The sequence below is a fragment of the Ceratotherium simum genome, chromosome 6 (assembly GCF_057802395.1).
Source record: "Ceratotherium simum simum isolate JZ-2026a chromosome 6, ASM5780239v1, whole genome shotgun sequence".
Taxonomy (NCBI): domain Eukaryota; kingdom Metazoa; phylum Chordata; class Mammalia; order Perissodactyla; family Rhinocerotidae; genus Ceratotherium; species Ceratotherium simum.
In genome coordinates, this window is record NC_141905.1 from 7448624 (window position 1) to 7466772 (window position 18149).

Consider the following 18149-nt stretch of genomic DNA (forward strand, 5'->3'; position numbering starts at 1 on the left):
TTCAGTGCAGCACCCCTGCTGGGCGCTGACTCACAGGCCCCAGCCCTGGGGCAGAGCTGGGGCCAAGCCAAGCAAGCAGGTTATGGTGGGAGGCCCGAGCGGAAGTCCAGGACAGACATCAGCTGCAGAGGCCCCGGGGGCCCAGAGGAGGAGGAAGGAGAGAGGAAAATCGTCCTGCCTGGAGCACAGGGCTGATGGCGCAGCAAGCACACAGATTTGCGATATCCATCTCCAGTGACCGTGACAATGCCGGGTGTTCCTCAGGGAGCTTCATACCCCGCTTCTGAAGGCCCCCTGCCATTTCACCCATGGGACACCTTGGGGACTCCCAGCCCTGACAGAAACAGTAGGGGTCACTTGGTGACCCCCATTTTGCATGACCATAAAGGAGGAGGCAGGCACCCAGGCATCATGCTTTCAGAGCAAATTTAATGAAGAATGCAAAACGCTCCTGCTGGGCTACTCGGATCCTGGGTGCCGTCTGTTTTGGTGGCCATGGGACTGTCCCCTCTGACACCCGCCAGGGCCTGCACAGTCAGAGGGACATCCAGATCCGGTGTGGGGCTCAGGCTCCCAGCAGGACCCCAGGTGTCAGGACTTCTCTCTCCAGCTGGCTCTGGGGCTCCCGGCACCACCGAGGCCCAGGTCCAGGCTGCAGGGGCTCTGGGCTCCTCACGAGGCCGGCGGCCGTGTCTGCTGGGAGCGGGCGAGCAACACGGCAGAAGGGAGCTATTCCTACCCCTCTACTTGGGGGCTCTGGCGCCTTTTGCCCCAACTGTCAGGCTTCCCAGGGTGGAGAAGAACTCCTCCATTTCCTTCTGCAGCAGCTGGTTCCTCTTCTCCGCGTCTTCCCGCGCCCGCTCCGAGTTCCTCAGCTTGATTTCCAGCATGGTGTACTTTTTCTTTTCCTGGTCTAGTTCTTCTTCTAGCCGTGACATTCGTTTCCTCAGGTCAGCACTACCTTCTTCGAGTCTTAAAAATCAAGAAGAAAAACACTGTTTTAGACTCTGGCTCACTGGGTGTGCCCTGTGAGCTCCATCTGGGGCAGGCTCGTGTCTGCGTGCACTCACGATGGGGGAGAGGGGCTGGTCGGGCCCAGCTCTGGGGGGCTCAGACCTGGCTCTGAGCGAGGCCCCCAACCTCATCTGCTCCACACAAGACCCTAGGACTTCACCCGGGAGCCCATGGGCCTCAGCCCCGGAGGACCTCCCCTCACCGGGGATCCAGAAATGCCGCTGTGAGGATCTGACCCTTGAGCCCTCGAGGCTGGGGCCTCCCTGAGTCCTCACTAAAACACAGAGACCACTCACCCTTCGGCCCAGCCAACCGTCCGCTGAGGGATGGACTGCTGGCTGGCAGAGAGCAGGAGCGGTTCCTGCACAGAGAGGGGAGCAGGAAACTGTTCCCTCGCCTTTGCTCGTCTACTAGGCCCCTTGAGCTCTGGCCTCCCTCCTGCGGCCCCCTAACCCCCAGGCCTCCCCATGCTCCAGCCAGAAACAGTGACTGGCAGGAAACCCCGTTTGGGTTGTCACTTCCATTCCTCCTCGTCCTTCACACCCCAGCTCAAATGTCTCACCCTCAGTGAAGCTTCTCTTGATCGTCCCCAGCAGGCCACATTACTGTTCCTACCACAGAGCCACACCACGTGCTTCTGTGGAGGCTGACCCGCGCTGCACAAAGGTCGGCACATGGGTCTTTCTGACCAGACGACCAACTCCTGTACGGCCTGAGGGACGCGCTAAGCCCGGCCCCTGGGAACCCACTCACTGGAGTTTGAGCCCCAGCCTGGTTACTCATGAGACAGTGACTGTGGGCAGGACACAACTGCACTGATCCCTGGGGTCCTCTTCTGAAAACTGCAGGGGACAACCTTCCCCCCAGCACGATAGCTATAACGGGCAAAGAAGACCATGTGTGCTCAGCACAACGCCCGGTACACGGTGCGTGTGGAGCGAATTCAGTTCCCCGCCCCCTCCAAGACCAGGCCGACCTCCACCCTCAACCGCTGAGCACACAGCACGGAGAAGTGAGAGAACCCCCTCCACCCCAGCCCTCCCTCTGGGGAGCACAGGGCACATTGGCCGGGGCAAGAAGACCCCCCTAAGGTGAGTGGCAGCGGGGCCCCCACGAACCCCCTCACTGCCTCTCCTCCAGTCCTGGGCCCCTCTTTGCTGGTTTCTCCTTGCCCCCTGGTGCTCTTGAGCTCAGGCCTGGGCCTCCCCTCTTCCTCTCTCTGCTACTCCTTGAGCGACCCTGTCCAGCGTTCAGACTCAAAGCACCATCTACATGCTGACGACCCTTCAACCTGCATCTCCCTCGACTCCACGCAGCAACTTTCCAGCTGAGCTCCTGACCCTCCCTCCCCAAAGCACTCCTCCTGTGACCCCAGTCTCCCCCGCAGGGAACACCTTTCTCCAGCTGCTCAGCCAGAACAAACATGTTGTCCCTAAGTCAGTCCTTTTTCTCACTCTCATGTCTGATCAACTAGCAAAACTCTCCCAAATATGTTCAGAATCTGGCTGCTTCTCCCCACCTCGACTGCTGCCCCTTAGGTCCAGGCCACTTGCAAGTCTGGCCCGGACCCCTGTGGCCTAACTGCTCGCGCTCTCCACAGCGCAGCAGCCGGGTGCGCCGATCACAGTGGTCAGAGTACTCAAGGCCCTGCAGCCACTTCTCATCTCACTGCGAGCAAAGTCCAGAGCAACACTCCGCTCAAAGGCCCTGCCCCGCCCCCTTCTCACCCTCTGCCCCGCCCCCAACCCCACTCCTGCCTCTCTGGCCCCGGGGCTTTTGGCTTCTGCACCTGGCTCTTCCCTCTGCCTGCAACACAGACTCCCACTCGGAGCTCTCCCTTCCTCCCGGCAGTGCCTTCCACCCCTCTGCCCCCTTGCTCCCCTTCCCACCTCTGTTATTGTTCTCCTCCTCTATCTTCCCTTCTAACATACCATATATTTTCAAATATCTCTCGTTTATCATCTCTCTGTCCCCTCCCACCCTCACCAAATACGAATGAGGGCAGAGATTTTGATCAGTTTTGGTCATCGCTGTGTCCCCAGCACCCAGCACAGTGCGTGGCACGTCGCAGACACTCAGCGTATTCTCTTTCGGGAATACAGGCATCAGGGTGCAGGGGAGGGGTGAGCATCTAGGAAGCAGGGCGCAAAGCCCGTCTCCCCTGCACCCCCCAGGCCAGACCCAGTGCCGAGTCCACATGTGCAGACATAGTCCCCAAAGGCTGCTCGACGGGGCCGTTCCGTCCTGTGCTCAGAGACCTTCCTCACTCTTGACCACCCCTCCAACCAGGACCACAGCCTGGACGGCTCTGCTCTGCTAGTAGGGGCACCACAGGGCCGCCGCCGCTGCCCTTTGCCTCCGGGAGCCTTATCTTCCCTCCAACCCACCCAGCAGGAGGCAGTGCGAGCAGTGAAGGCTTCCCCAGCACTCAGGGTGCGCAGGCTCCGTGCTGAGCACTCCCGTCCACCCTGTCACCTCATCCTCATGACAAAGGGGTGAGGTCACCCAGGCCCAGACCAACACTCAGCCAACACACACTGGGGCCAGAGAGCCTGCCTGGGACACTCAGCCAACACACAGTAGGGCAGTCCGACCCAGAGCTCACCACAGAACAATACTGCATTTTCCCCTGAGAAACCAAGTGTCTGAGAAGGTGAGAGAACTAGAAGCTCAAGTTGGCTCCACAAACAGCCAAGGAGGTGAGAAGTTGATTCTGACCTCCTCTCCAGGGGTAATCCTTCCCGTATATTCTATAGTCTGCGAGCTCCTCTTCAGCAGTAATCATCTTCCTCCGTGTCTCTGTGGGGTGCCTCCTCTGTTTACCTTTGCCTGGTAAAGTCCAACCCATGCTCACATCTGTGGGGTTTCCTCACAGTTCTATACCCTGGGGTTCTACTCCTGCCATGTCCTTTCTCCTCCTCCCTCAGCTCGATCCTATTGGTCAAGGCCCGGCTCAGTCACCGCCTGCTGTGACCCTCCCTGACTTCCCTCACGGCAGGGCCTCTGCCCCCAAAGCCCTTCTCTGTCCTCTCCCCACTGAGGACACAGCACCTGCACACACCTGACACACTCGGGTGCCCAGGAGATGGCTGCCAGCAGAACAGAAGGGCCAAACGCTGCCAATCCAGCTCCCTGTGGAAATCCCAGGCTCAGAATTAGGAGGAGGAGTCCCCTCCACCTGCACTGTCTCTGATGGGAAGAGGAGGCCCTCAGAACCTGCCGCCAGCCTCTGCCAGTGGATGGGGCCTGGGTTCGCAGGTCAGACAGCTGGCCCAGGGCCTGGGGAGAGAGGGCTAGGGGGCCTGAGATGCTGACGGGAGCACTGTGCACTGTCCAGTGCAGGCTCTCCTGGGGACTTAATCGGAGAACTCAGGCTCCCAGAGCTGGAAAACACCGTCCTCACAGGGAGGCTGGGAGGACTGAACTAGGGCTCATCTATGAGCAAGCCCGCAAGGCTCAGAATATGCACACGACCTCCTCCTGTGACTAGGGCAGGGTGGGCCACCTTCCTCTCAGGGGCAAGCAAAATCTGATGCTGGAAAGAGTCCTCCTTCCATGGCAGGCCCGACCACGGTCAGCCAGCCAGGCTGGCCTGGGGCCTTCACTGCACGTGGGCACTTCCTCAAGCCCATGCACACATCTTAGGGGGTCTGTCCCCTCCCTGACTGAGGGCCACACAGGGACGCCCCCTCTGAGCCCCTCTATCAAAGGCACTCTGAGCAGCTCAGGCTGAGATTCTGGCTCACTCACCTGTTCAGCAGGCATTTATGGAGCTCCGACTGCATGCCAGGCCGCACAACTCCTAAGCTTTCCCAGACACAGGACCCCACCCCTCCATTCCCAACCCTGTCCTGGAGGCATTCTTGCAGAAAGGCAGCTTCTAGGGGCTGCTGCTCTGAGCTCTGCCTCCAGGAGGCTTTCTTTCAGAGCCAGAGGCCATGAGGCCAGAGGCTGACTATCGGGGCAGTGCCCAGTGAGCAACTGGCCACTAGGGCTCTGCCCGGCAGGAGCAGGGCCTGCCTCGCACTGGCCCCGCGGCTGCAGCCCTTTACCTTTTCACACTCGTCTCGTAGTCAGTCCTCTGCCGGCACAGCTCCGCCCGCAGCTCCGTGACCAGGCCCTGGAGAGCCTCGGAGCGGCGGGCACGGTCCTGGGTGGGGCTGCCTGGGTCGCTGGGCTCGCTGCTGCTGATGCAGGTGCCCACCTCGTCCAGGCCGTGGCCCAGGTCCGGGCATCTGTGGTCCTCGCTGCTGCTGGGGAGGGGGGAGGGCTCGAGGGCCCCCTCAGTGTGCAGGGAGCTACAGGCGGATGAGTCGCTGGCCCGGCAGGCTGTGCAGCTGCTGAGCGAGCCCCTGGCGGAGGCCTCACAGGAGGAGGCCCCAGACCATGCTGTGCTGGCCACGCTGGGAGTGCTGGGACAGAGGCTGGGCGGGGGCACGTTGTCGTAAGTGGAGAGTCTCTGCGCGGAGCCTGAGTCCTTGAGCCGGTCTCCCGATGAGGCCTGGCGGTGGCCGCGCAGGGAGGACAGCCCATTCACGAGCCAGTTCCCGCTGGAGGAGGTGACAGGCACCTCCAGGGACGAGCTGCCCACCTTCGGGCTCCCTGACCGGGACCCCGGCTGCCAGAAGGAAGACTTCCAGTGGGGGAGAGTCTGCACCCTCTTTCCAGGGCTGGTGGCAGCAGGGCTACCCAGGCCCTTGGGAGAGGTTCTAGAAAGCGCCGCCACGGTGGCCCCGTCCAGAGATGAAGTCCTATGTGAGGGCAGGCCAGGGGCACTGGGGCGGCTGGGCTCTGCCTGGCTGTCCTTCGTGACCTCCTCGGAGCCCCATCCCACCATGCACGGTGGGCCCCCACGTGGGGTGGCTGGCCCTTCTGTGGCCCTCGCAGTGAAGAGCTGGCTGTGTTTGCGGATCAGGACGGTCATCAGGTGCTGGACCAGGGAAGTGCCTGCCAAGAAGATGGAAGGAGAAAGGCCTGGCTGTCAATGTCTCCCAGTCTGGGCTCTCCAGACCAGTCGGCGGGTGCTGCAGCTTGGACCTAGGGTGCCTGGCCCTGCCTGCAGCCGAGAACCAGGCTGCCCCTCAAGAGAGGATGCAACAAGAGCTTGCCATCAGCTGCCCCGAAGGACGGCCACCACACCCTCCAAATCTAGGCACGGACAGAAGGATCCTGCCCAAGAATCCCCCTCCTCGGGCAGACGTGGGGCCTGGAGCCCAGAGGAGGCACTGTTCCTCGGAGCCCACTCCATCCAGCTGCGTGGGGAGAGAGCCGGCACGATGGTTAAGGCTGTGGGGTGAGCGAGTGGCAGGCTGGGGCTGGAAACCAGGACCTGGACATCAGAGTCCTCTCGCTGCCCCATGTCACTCCCCTGTGCTGCCGATGATGGTGTGTCCCACTGTCACACTCTGGGTGGCACACGGCTCTGGGACAGGGAATAGAGATGTCTTACAGGTGCACGCAGGTACACGCACACCCACACAAATGCACACAGCACCCCCAACATGCACAACTCCACACACACACACACACACACACACACACACACACACACAATCCCCCTTCTCCAGCCACAGCCCCTGAGGTGCAGCCTGTGGCGTCTGTGGGGGACTCGGTTCCTGAGGCTGGGGGCGGGAGGCGGTGGCAGAGGGGGGCGGTGCGGAGGGACCATGGTATCCCCTCGTTCCCTGCTGTCACCCTCAACCAAACACAGAGCAGACTGGGGAGGCTCCCAGGTGATAAGGAAGGTGGAGTGCTTGGTCGGGCCCTCCTGCTAGAGGTAACTAAGAACCCTGGGAAGAATAAAGTGAGGAATCCTTAGACCAGAAAACTGGGGGAAGCAGGAACTCGCGAAGTAGAGGGGCGAGCGTTCCCTCCAGGCGTTCATGGAACCTGGCAGGCGGGAGCCTGGGGCCCTGGGCGGGAGACCCAGCCAGGCAGCCCAAAGAGGGGACCCGAGCAAGAGAGCCAGCCCCAAGGGCCACCCTCTCGGCTCAGGGGGAAGAGAACAGCTCCACAGCCCACCCTCAGACTCCCCACACCTCCCCCAGGTCACACTCAGCAAGGAATGGCAACTCTGCCCTCAGCTCTCCCAGTACCAGGGCAGCGGCTCCAGCTGGCTTTGTGACCGTGTGAGTCCTGCTCAGCCTCCGCCCTCCTCAGCCAGCACAGGCTGTGGGCTCCCGTCTGTGAGCAGCAGGACTCACACTGACCCCTCCGGGGCAGTCTTCCATGGGGCCCCGAGCGTGGGCTCTCGTTTCCATGCCAGCCTGCACCTGTGCCTTTCGGTAAGTCTGGCTGACGGAAAGTTACCTCGCCTCTCCTGGCCTGTTTCCTCATCTGTAAAATGGGGGCAGTAACCACAGCAAGGGTGACTTGTGAAGAGTACAATGAGAGGATACAAGTAAGCACTTAGTAGAGGCCCTGGTATATTGAAAGCAGCTGCTATTTTTATCATTTTATTATTATTATTTACTATAGTACAAAAATTCCCTATGGTTTGCAAAGCTCTGGCATCCAGAAGCCTGTGACAGCTACTCAATAGAAAATTACTTGAGTAAAGCAAAAACATCTGTGTGTATTCAGGGCCAGGACGCTGGCCTTCCATCCCTCCGGCCTCTCCCGTCATTCTAACTGCACCCAGTGATGTCCTGTTACCATCCACGGGGCAAAGGTCCTTTTCCCTTTATAGCTGGACTCCATGGTTGGGGAGGATTTAGAGAGGCTTCTGCCGTGTCCCCAGGGATGGAACCACCCATCCAGCCAGCCTGGCATGATGGTTCTGAGGACCTGCCCAAGACCACCGTGAGCCCAGACCCCAGCAGCACCCAGCCCCGCCGCGGAGCCTCCACCGTTACCTTCCATGATCGTCACTGGGTCTTCTCTCTGTGGCCGGAGTATATTAGGTCCAAAAACAGTTGCCAGGTTCTGGACGCTCATCTTGTTGACATTTGAGTGGGACTGAACTTCATCCAGAAACCTGCAACGTAACAAAGAGGCAGTGGCAGGAGAAGGAAATCCTGATGCCAGATCTGCTGGGAGCTCCTGGCCCCCTGCCCAGCCATGCCCCCATGATTCCACGGCTGCCGGGCACAGCTGGCTGCCCCTGCCAGGCTCAGAAGAGGGCGGAGCTTCCCCCTGGGGTCCAAGAGGGCCAGCAGGAGCAGAGGCCAGTGGACACAGGCCCGTCATCAGTGTGGAAGAAGGACACATGCCTCCTGTGCGCAGTGGGGACAGATGCCGGGGAAGGCCCAGACCCCCCAGGCACAGGGCTGGGTGAGGCTGCCCTACATGCCCTTTCCCAGTGCCCGGGCTTCGGTCGTGATCGGGAGGCAGAGCCCTGGGGAATGGGACGGTGAGAGGCACCCAGAGGAGGCAGAAGGGACAGAAGGTGTGTCCCTTTCCTTCAGGAATGATCCACACAGGACTCTTTAACATTGCCTGCTCCCACGGGGACAGGAAGCTGTGTGAGCACAGGGGCTGTGTGAGCACAGGGACTGTGTTCTCTTACAGTCCCCACTGGCTCAACTGGCACTCGGGGGGAGTACGGGGTGGGAGACTGACCCAGCACGCCCCCAGCCACTTACTTGCAGATATATCTGAGCAGGTTGTAATTGGCCAGGGGAAGGCTGCTCACTTGTTTAGCCAACTCGAGAGTCCCCTTGGGATTGAAAGAGAAAAACAACATTTCAAAGACCAGTAAAGAGGTGGGGGCCCTTTCCTTACTGAGGGAGGGGTAGGAGAGAGGAGGAGGGAGGTGGGCTGGGTAGGTAAAAGGAACCAGAGGCCAGACCTCCAGCCATGACCCAGATGGCCCGGCCCCAGGTGACCAGAGGGTACCATCACATCCATCTCCCTCCAAGGAGTGGCCAGGCCAGGCTGGCAGCCTTCGGGGGAAGCAGATTCACTTTTGGGGAGCTGGTGTGAGGGATGTGCCTCTGCAGGGCCACAGAGGAATGTCAGGGCCAGCGCTCAGCTCACTTATCGAGACACAAATATTTGCCAGATAAAGACCCTCATCTCCCACACAGCCACAGGGAGGGCAAACAGTCCTTCCGCAGCTGGGAGCCAGCCCAGGGCTGCAGGCAGGCACCTGCGGGGTGAGGAGGCAGGGGCCCTCTGTCCTGGGAATGGTCTCAAATTCTTTTGGGAGGAGGCAGGATATAAATAGGTGAAAGGTCTGGTTGTTTCTGAACCCCATAGCGGCCTGGGTAGCCTGAGGTGGGTGTGGGAGCAGGAGGAGGAGGAGGACCTACTGTGTGGTGGCCCGGGACTGGGCACCCTGCACTTGGGCAGTGACTGGACAGGGCCTGCTTTAGGAGGTCCCTGCCGGCCCTGAGACGGAGACCTGCACACAGGAGGGCCCTCCACAGAGAGGGGATGCTCCAGGCCCTCATACACAGCAAGATGCCCCCAACCTCCCAGAGCAGAAGGCCGGTCAGCATAGCAGAGGAGGATGCTCCAGGACTCACCCCGCCACACACAGAGCAGAATGCTCTAGCTCCTCCCCAACATAAGCAGGATGCTCCAGGCCCCCTGCCCCCACAACACACATACAGAGTAGGCTGCAGGCCAGGACCTACGTGCCATGAAAAGTCATGAAATATCAGAGTTTGTGCCCTGACTCCACACACATCCCCTGCAACCACCTAACAGGCCCTCCTCCCAGGCTGGGTTCCCAGATCCACTAACCTCCCCCTCGTCCTTGGTGAGCAGCTGGGCGCAGCTGAGGAAGTCCTCGTACCTGGCGAAGGGGACCACGGGCTCAGGCAGCTCCCGCAGGTAGAGCTTCAGCAGGGAGGCCACCGTGTGCACGTCCGTTGTGCTGCCGGCGGGGAGACACCCGTGAGGCCTGGCGCCAGGGAACTGCAGGAGTGACCAGCACATCGCCCCGCCCGCCCCAGTGGCAGCCTCTGCTCTCACCCTTGCCACGTGTGCGTGTGTGTGCACCCCGCACGTGCAAGGGCAGGCAGAGAGGAGGGCTGCATCTGCACCCACTGCCCCTGGGCAAGGACAGGCCCAGGTTGCTTCCAGGAGCAGTGCGCAGGGCGCTGGAGTGGGCTGCACCAGAGTGCCAGCTCAGGGGCGGCCCATCAGCCCGGCGCCTGCTCAGAACCGCTGCGCCTCATGTCTGGGTCAGGCCCCGGGACGGCAGTGTCTCCCTCACAAACAGTGTGGGACTCATGGGGCTAATGTTCACGCCACTGCTGCAGCAGCCACCGGGCCCTGCCGGGCGCGACAGCTCCCCCAGAGAGGCTACTCTGGGGGAGGAAGCACACATGACCCATCCGGCTCACACAGCGAGGTGCCTGTGACAGCGGCCAGGGAACCGGTGGGAGTGCAAGGTCCCCTTCTGCGGGCCTAGTGGCCGCCCCAGGGTCTTCTGCAGGGTGATGTGGGAGCTACTCCCACCCCTGGGGCACAGTGGGGGAGCCAGCGGTGCAGCCTGAACTTGCCACACCCCCCCGGGGCAAGGCAGGTCAGAGGTTACGCCCTTACCCTGGCCTCTGGGCTCCTAGTCACACTACTGACACCTGAGCTTCCATGCTTATCACCCCATTTCCAGTGCCCCAGCACCCCGTGGACCCCGTGGGTCCACTCCCAGTCCTCAGTCTCCTGCTCCCAGCTCGGAGCTGCCCAGGCTGCAGGGGAGGGCAGAGGCCCCAGGCCTGTGCAGGCTCTGGGTTCAGGTCCCGGACTGCAGTCCTGGCGCCTCCTCCAAGCTCGCCTTCCAGGCCAGGCCTGAGCCCCGGTGTTTCCTCTGCTTTTCTAGGGCCACGGATTTAAACCTGGACCTGCATTTCCATCATGGGAGGCTCTCAGGAAAGAAGGCCTGGGGCCAGGAGAATGTGGCTGTGCCATTAAGGTGCCACCCGGCCCTGGCTGTCCAAGGCTGGTATCACTGAGATAAGCCCTGGGGTCCCTTCTGGCCCTGGCATTTGAGATTCTGGGGTTCCGTATGCCCAGAGGCACCTCAAACCCACATAATCGCAGCCCCTCCCTGCCTTGGGCCTGGTGGCTCTTGGCCTGCCAACAGAGCAGCCCCTGTCACTGCCCCCACCTCCCTCTCCAGCCAGGCAGGCTGCTGCCCACGCCCTCCACTGCCTTCTCCGGGGCCACCCCTCTGCCCACGCCCTCCACTGCCTAGGGGTTTAAAGCCCCAGTGGGCTTGAGCTCAATGGCCTCTCCCGACTGGAGCCCCGTGGGTTCAGTGGTGGCCTCTGCACAAACCAGAGCCCCAGGAGGATGGCAGGGGGGACGGGAAGCAAGGAGGACCAGCAACCTTGCTCTTTGGAAGGACTTGGGCAGCGAAAGCAAAGAAGTGCGGACAAGGGCCAGCCATGATGTTTCCCCCAGCGGGGGAGGTGGAAGCATTTCTGTCCTCGCAAGTGGACGCAGAGAGGCCCTTCCACTCTGCAGACCCCATCAGCTGCATCCCTGCCTGAGGCCCCAGCCTGGCACCTCCTCATTGCCCACAGGATGCAGCGCTCCTGGGCCTGGGAGGCCCAGCCCCCGCCTCGTGGGGCAGCCGCAGTTCACAGCCCCCTGCCCCACAGGTCCCTGCTGCTCCGCCGTGCCCAGCTCCCCTGCCCACTCTGGTCCATGGAGCCTCACTTCCTTCCCCCCTCCCTGGAAACGCACTTTCTCACCCTCTCCCACCTTCCCCGCTCACTGCAGAGCCTTCTCCTTTAACAGCTTGCTCTAGGTTTTTTCTTGGTACTTGTTCCTGAATTCCCCTCACCCCTCCCCTCCCACACACAACACCTGCCCTGAATCCAGCGCCACGCCCCCAGCAGCCAAGGAGAGCATTTCGCACCCCACAGCACCACGGGTACCCGCCAGCCTGTGAGCGCCTCCAGCCGCCCCTCTCCCTCCCCCAGGACCAGGCTCACAGAGAGAGGCGGAGGGGGCCGGGTGCACAAAGGGAGGGCAACAGCCGGAGACAAGGTGATCACCCTGGGCTTCAAATCAGCTTCTGCCCTCACTGTCAGGGTGACCCAGCCGTGCCCTGATGACCCCGGAGCCTCAGTTTCTCCATCTGCAGGGTGGATCTGATACGTTTCCATTCCTTGGCATCTCTTCCTTCCCCCTCTCGCCCATGCCAACACCAGCGTTGTCCAGTCCAGAACACGGCCGTATATCCTGCCTGTCCCCTACACACCTCACTGCCCTGCAGTCCATGTTCCACGCAGCAGCTGGCCCACATTTCCCACCCCAGACCCTCTGAAGGCTTCCCAGCACCAGGCCCACCTCCCAGGCCGCCTGCCTCCTTGGCCTTTTCTGGGAGCCAGGAGCACGCCCACTCTGGGCTATAGGCTGGAGCGGGAGCCAGCACTGCTTCCCTAAGTGTGGTGACCTGTTTGTCATCCGCCCCAGGCAGGACCTTGTCTGTCCTGTTCACAGCCGCACCCCCATGCCTACCGAGTGCTCTCAGTCAATGGAGGGGTGCTGGGGGAAGGAAGACAGGGCTGTGGCGAGAGTCCCCAGAGTTGCCAGGGTCTGGCCCAGAGGAGACCCTCCTGGATGCTCGGCTACCACGTGGACAGGGCTGGGAGGGCTGCTCCAGCCCAGGGGCCAGGGTTGTGGGAAGGACACATATGGGACAGCTCTAGTGACAGGCTTCCACGCCCAATGGGGCTCTTTATGGAGGAGGGGACCCAGGACCTGGGGCCAGACTTCGTCGTGGTGCAGAGTGCGGTCTTGGGAGTGAGTGAGCTCTACCCTGAAATGCCTCTGTCGGCAGGCGGGTGAGGGAAGGAGCCCTGGGACCCCCATGTCAGGGGGTGGACACTGCTGCAGAGCCAGAGGACCACCATGGAGTTGGGGGAAAGTGGGAGAGATGGTGTCACATGCCCCAGGGAGGAGTTTCCAGAGGGGAGAACACCCAGAGCCCAGGGCAGTGTGGGGAGCACTGCTGAGCAGGGCCCTGGGAAGGAGCCTAGACCCCTGGGCCTGAGGCCAGGAGGCCAGCAAGGGTGAGTGTGGTAGAGGGGGAGGCCCCTGTGTGCGAGGCTATACAATGACAGGAGGGAGAAATAGGACGGCTGGTTCCCGAGCGGGCAGCAGGCTGAGGGAGGGACTTTTCTGGAGGGGGTGTAGGTAGAAGGGAAGGGGCTCTAGGAAACAGGCCAGGATTCCAGCTGGGCAAAGCCCACCTCTGGGCATCTTGGCTGAGTTACAGGGGGTCTCCCAGCCTCGGGTCCTAATCCAGAAAATGGACATGTGACCATTTAAGAAAACACCTGTAAACACACTGAGGGCAGGGTCTAGTGAGGGTGCTCCAGACGGGGGCAGGGGCTTAGGGCCAGTGTGCGGGTGGGGGGAGGGGGTGGGGAGGGAGAGCAGGGGGAAGCAAGCGGAGGGACACTGGGGAGGGCAGAGGGAGCCTGGACCTGCCCCCACCCAGGGAGGAGGGGCTGCCCCTAGGCCACTGACTCCCACACCTGGTCGCTAAGCAGACTCACTGGGGGCTTTTCAACACGCAGATTCCCGCTCCTCACCCCTGGAGTCTGATTCCACAAGATGCAGGGAAAGGCCTGGGAACCTGGACTTTTTAGAAGTTCTCCAGCATCCAGATGCACTGCCTGTTGCCCCCTGGGGGATTTCTGCAAACACAGATCAGATTTCCCACCTCCCTACTCAAACTCTGCCAGGCTCCCAGGCCTCAGGACCAAACCCAGCTCCCTGGAGTGGCCGGGGCACCCGTGCCTCTCTCTGCCTGGTCTCCACCGCGGCACAGCCTCTCTCCCACGCTGCGGCTCCTGGAGTCCTTGGCCTGGCTCCTTCCCCTCCTGGCCGCCTGTTGAACATCCCCGGGAGAGGCAGCTGACGGCCCCAGAGCCCATCAGATGCCGCATCTCACAGAGCTGACTCCGGCCTCCCCGGTGTCCCGGACGTGCTCTCCTGTCTCCCGGCTCCCTCTCTGGCCACCTCTACAGCTCTGCCTGGGATCCCCTCTGGGTGTATCCTTCAAGGGGGCTTCTCAGTCTTGCCCCCCTTTTTCCTCATGCTCTCCCAGGTGCGCTCACATGCCCCACACCCTATTGTCGCCCTGTCAAACAGACGACACCCAACCGCACACCTGCCCCCCGAATCCTCCCCTGGGTTCTGGATCTGAGGGTCCCACTGGTTACTGATCACCTCCTTTTGATTTTCCACCAGCACTCCATACTCGGGCTCCTCAGCACCTTCTTGGTGAAAGACAAGTAGAGAAAGGAGAGGCTGTGGTCACCCACAGGCAGGGGAACACTCAGGGAGGGGGGTCAGTGGCAACCAGGGCCCTGGTCCCTTCTCTGAAAAGCCCCAATGTCAAAGATGAGTTTCCAGAAACCAGAGAAGGGGCATTATTTCAAGCAATCTCCAACCCTGGGCCACATAAACACAGGATGGAAGAGGCCTGGCTGAAAGAGGTTCAGAATGGACCACAAGCTCACTGGGACTGTAAATACTGGACCACAAGCTCAGAGCATTGGAGTGGAGCTTCATGAAGGCTCCAGATGAGGGACTCCTGTGCCCTCCTGGGTAGACCTCTTCTGGGGAATGGCGGTCACTCCCAGGCTCCACATCTAACGAAAGCAACTGACAGACTCTCCTCGTTGCGGTGATGGGTCTGGGCAGAAGCCCACCGTCCTGCCACCAGGCTTCCCAGGCATGGCCCCGCCCTGCCCACTGGAGCTGACTCCTGACAGGAGCCCCTGCAGGAAGAAGGGGCAGGAGGCCCCATCTGCACCCCCAGGAGCTCACCTGTCAAACAGAGGCTTCTCCCCACAGTCGAAGGAATCCTGCAGGTCCCTCACCAGGTTGGCCTGGCCTGGCATGCGGAAGAGCCCCTCCTCGGTGAGCCCGCGCTCCCGGATGAAGTCCACACACTGCTCCACCAGCAGGGGCGCCAGGCGGGGGCCATACTTCCGCTCGTGGTGGACTGTGTCCTCCAGGCGCTGCCCGAAGATCCCTGGGCACAGAGAGGAGCCAGTCACTCCCTCAGTCACCCAGCTCAGTGGTGGGGGCAGGTGGGCACTGGGACAACGAAGGGCAGGGGGCGTGGTCAGGGCCAAAGGTGGCTCCTCCCGAAGGAGCAAATGAGAAACTGGGGGGCACAGAGCAGATGGCTGGACACCGGGCTCCTGGGACAGGGGGCAGGAGGGCGCAATGGGCAGGCAGCCTGCCGTGTCCGATGGAGCTTGTCGCAGCCTGAGGAGCCTTTACAGGGCCCTCAGGGAGCATGCACGATGCATTATATTGATCAGTGTATTTACACAACACTAACCTCCAAACTGGAGGGGCTTACATTTAAAAACCCAGGACTATGTCCACCAAAAGACGTGCCCTAGAAGGTTCTTAACAGCACTCCTTGCACTTCCTCCTAATGGGAAACCACCCAAAGCCCATCGACAGTAAAACAGTGGATACTGTGAAGTCTCCTCACACCGTGGAGCACCAGACAGCAGAACTGCGGAGGCACAGCTCACACAACAAGACAGACGACATACTGATGTGAAAACGTAATCACGACAACATCACTAGTCATCAGGGAAATGCAAGCCGAAAGCACAACGAGGTCCCACCTCACACCCATCAGGATGGCTACTACCAAAAAACAATAAACAAGCGTTGGCGAGGATGCGGAGAGATTGGAACCCTTGTGCGCTGTTGGTCAGAATGTAAAATGGTGCGGCCACTGTGGAAAACAGTACGGAGACCTCCCAAAAAGTTTAAAACAGGGGCTGGCCCAGTGGTGTAGTGGTCAAGTTCGTGCGCTCCACTTTGGCGGCGCAGGGTTCGCAGGTTTGGATCCTGGGCACGGACCTACTCACCGCTCATCAAGCCATCCTGAGGTGGCGTTCCACATAGAAAAGCTACAACTCTACAACTATGATACACAACTATGTACTGGGGCTTTGGGGAGAAAAAAGAAAAAGAGGAAGATTGGCAACAGTTGTTAGTGCAGGGCCAATCTTCCTCAAAAAAATAAATAAATAAATAAAATAAAACAGAATTACCATATGACCCAGCAATTCCACTTCTGTGTATACAGCCAAAGGAACTGAAAGCAGGGTGTCGGAGAGGCATCAGTACCCTCGTGTTCATAGCAGCACTATCCACTATAGTCAAAATGCGGAAGCTACCCACCATCGATGGATGATTGGATACACAAAATGTGGCATATCCATACAATGGAATATTATCCAGTCTTAAAAAGGAAGGAAATTCTGAGACATGCTACAGTATGGATGAACCTTGAGGACACTATGCCCAGTGAAATAAGCCAGTCGCAAAAAGACAAATACCGAATGATTCCACTTACATGAGGTACTTAAGTTTCGACTACTCCTGGTCAAAATCATAGAGGTAGGAAGCAGAGTGGTGGTTGCCAGGGGCCAGAGGACGGGGGAATGGAGAGTTAGTGTCAGTGGGCACAGAGTTTCAGTTTCACAAGACGGACAGAGTTCTGGAAGTGGATGGTTGGAAGGCTGCGCATTATGAATGTACTTAATGCCACTGAACTGTACGCTTAAAAATAGTTAAGATGTTAAATTTTATGTTAGGTCTATTGTAATTTTTAAAAATTCAAAAAAAAAAAAACATAAAAAACCCCATAATCGTGAGCAGAAGCCAGACCCAGAGAACACACTGCGTGACTCCATTTACGTGAAGTGCAAAACCAGGTCAGGGCACGTTGCGTTGGCGGACCAGTGACCGGAAGGGCCTGCAGGCCTCTGGGGTGCTGGGATTGCTTCCCCAGCTGTGTTCACTTTGAGAAAATTCACTGAACTGTACACTTGTGATTTGTACACTTTTTTGTATGCTACATGTCAATACCATTTGCAAAAAAAATCAGGAAGCAAAAGATCCAAAACATTTAACAAAGGACAAGAAAGCAAATGAGGGACGAGGAAGAGGGAGAGAGGAAGGAGGCAGAGGAGTGGCTGACTGAGAACCCTGGGAGCACGATGTGGACAACGGGGCTGTGGCTCCTGGCGCACCAGGGGCACGACGTCAGAGCTCCAATCTGTCCAGTCAGTTTGCGGTCCCCGCGGACGCAGCCCGGCCACGTGGCTTCCCGAGAACCGGACGGTGACTCAGCCAGGTGGAGGGCCAACCCCTCCCCTGCCACTCAGCGGTGGCGGGACTCCGGGAGTCCCTTAGCTCCCCAGGCACAACAGCTCTTTTGAAATAAGCTACCTCAGGCCCTAATACAGAGGCTGGCACAGAGCAGGACTCAGTGAGGGTTCCCTCTCACCCTGCTCGACCCGAAGACAAAGGACACAGAACCTGGGGGATGAGGACTTCTCCCTTCTAGAGAACACGCCCACAGGGGGTGCACCCAATGAGGCCACCAACGCTTTAGGGGTGTCTGTGCATACGGATGCGTGTGGACTCGTGTGTGTGCACTTGCGTGTGGGCTTATGTGTGTGCACGCATGCACGTACATGTGTACTTGTGTATGCATATGTGGGTGCACACGTGTGTGCATGTGTGTATACATGGAAAGTGTGCTGAAATAGCTCCCACATGGCACCTGTGTTGCCAGGTGCTGTTCTAAGCGCCTTATGTACATTAACACATTTAATCCTCATGCAGCTTGATAAGTTAGGGACATTATTATTATTGTCATCATCGCCATCCTCATCCCCACTTTTAGGATGAACAAATGAGAGGCAGAGGGGTTTATGAGCATGCCCAAGTTCACCAGCATGTGGCAGGGTCAAGGTTCAAACCCAGGCTGTCTGGCTCCAGGTCCAGAGAATGTTCTAGGCCACACTCTGCTCCTGTGTAATGCTCTCCCCCCACCAGCCTTGCTTCCTGTTTCCTCCTGTCTCCCGTCACCAGCAGTTCCGGAAGATGTGGGCATTGGGGCATCAGGCAGAGGAGAGCAGAGGCTGCGGTACTGACAAGGGAAAAACTGCGCACCTTCCGGGACTTGGTGGGGGAGCCCAGTGGTCCCCGCCCACAGGGGTAGGGCTGACAGGCCAGTCGACAGCCTTGAGCATAGGGGTGACGCTGCTCCAAGATCAGCACGGTGGCTGCCTGAGGCAGCTCTGAGAAGAAGCCTGTCCAAGGGGTCCCCAGGGCCCACCACTATCAGTGTCCTGGCCTCTCTGCCTAGCCTGAGAGTGGCCTGTGCTGGTCCCGGGAGC

At 59.9% G+C, this 18149-nt stretch overlaps 1 protein-coding gene across 4 annotated transcripts in view; it reads right to left on the minus strand.

The window, feature by feature from the left end:
• Positions 1-409: 409 nt before the first annotated feature.
• The window catches only part of ARHGAP22 (Rho GTPase activating protein 22), a 160959-nt gene continuing 143219 nt past the window's right edge, over positions 410-18149 (minus strand). For all 4 annotated transcript variants that reach the window (XM_087431820.1, XM_087431819.1, XM_087431822.1 and 1 more), the window contains 6 exons: positions 14755-14962; positions 9703-9835; positions 8598-8671; positions 7869-7990; positions 5067-5961; positions 410-972 (listed from right to left, as the gene is read on the minus strand). In XM_087431820.1, the coding sequence (XP_087287946.1) occupies positions 744-972; positions 5067-5961; positions 7869-7990; positions 8598-8671; positions 9703-9835; positions 14755-14962 (1661 nt within the window). In that variant the 3' untranslated portion in view covers positions 410-743. The remainder of the gene's footprint in view (positions 973-5066; positions 5962-7868; positions 7991-8597; positions 8672-9702; positions 9836-14754; positions 14963-18149) is intronic.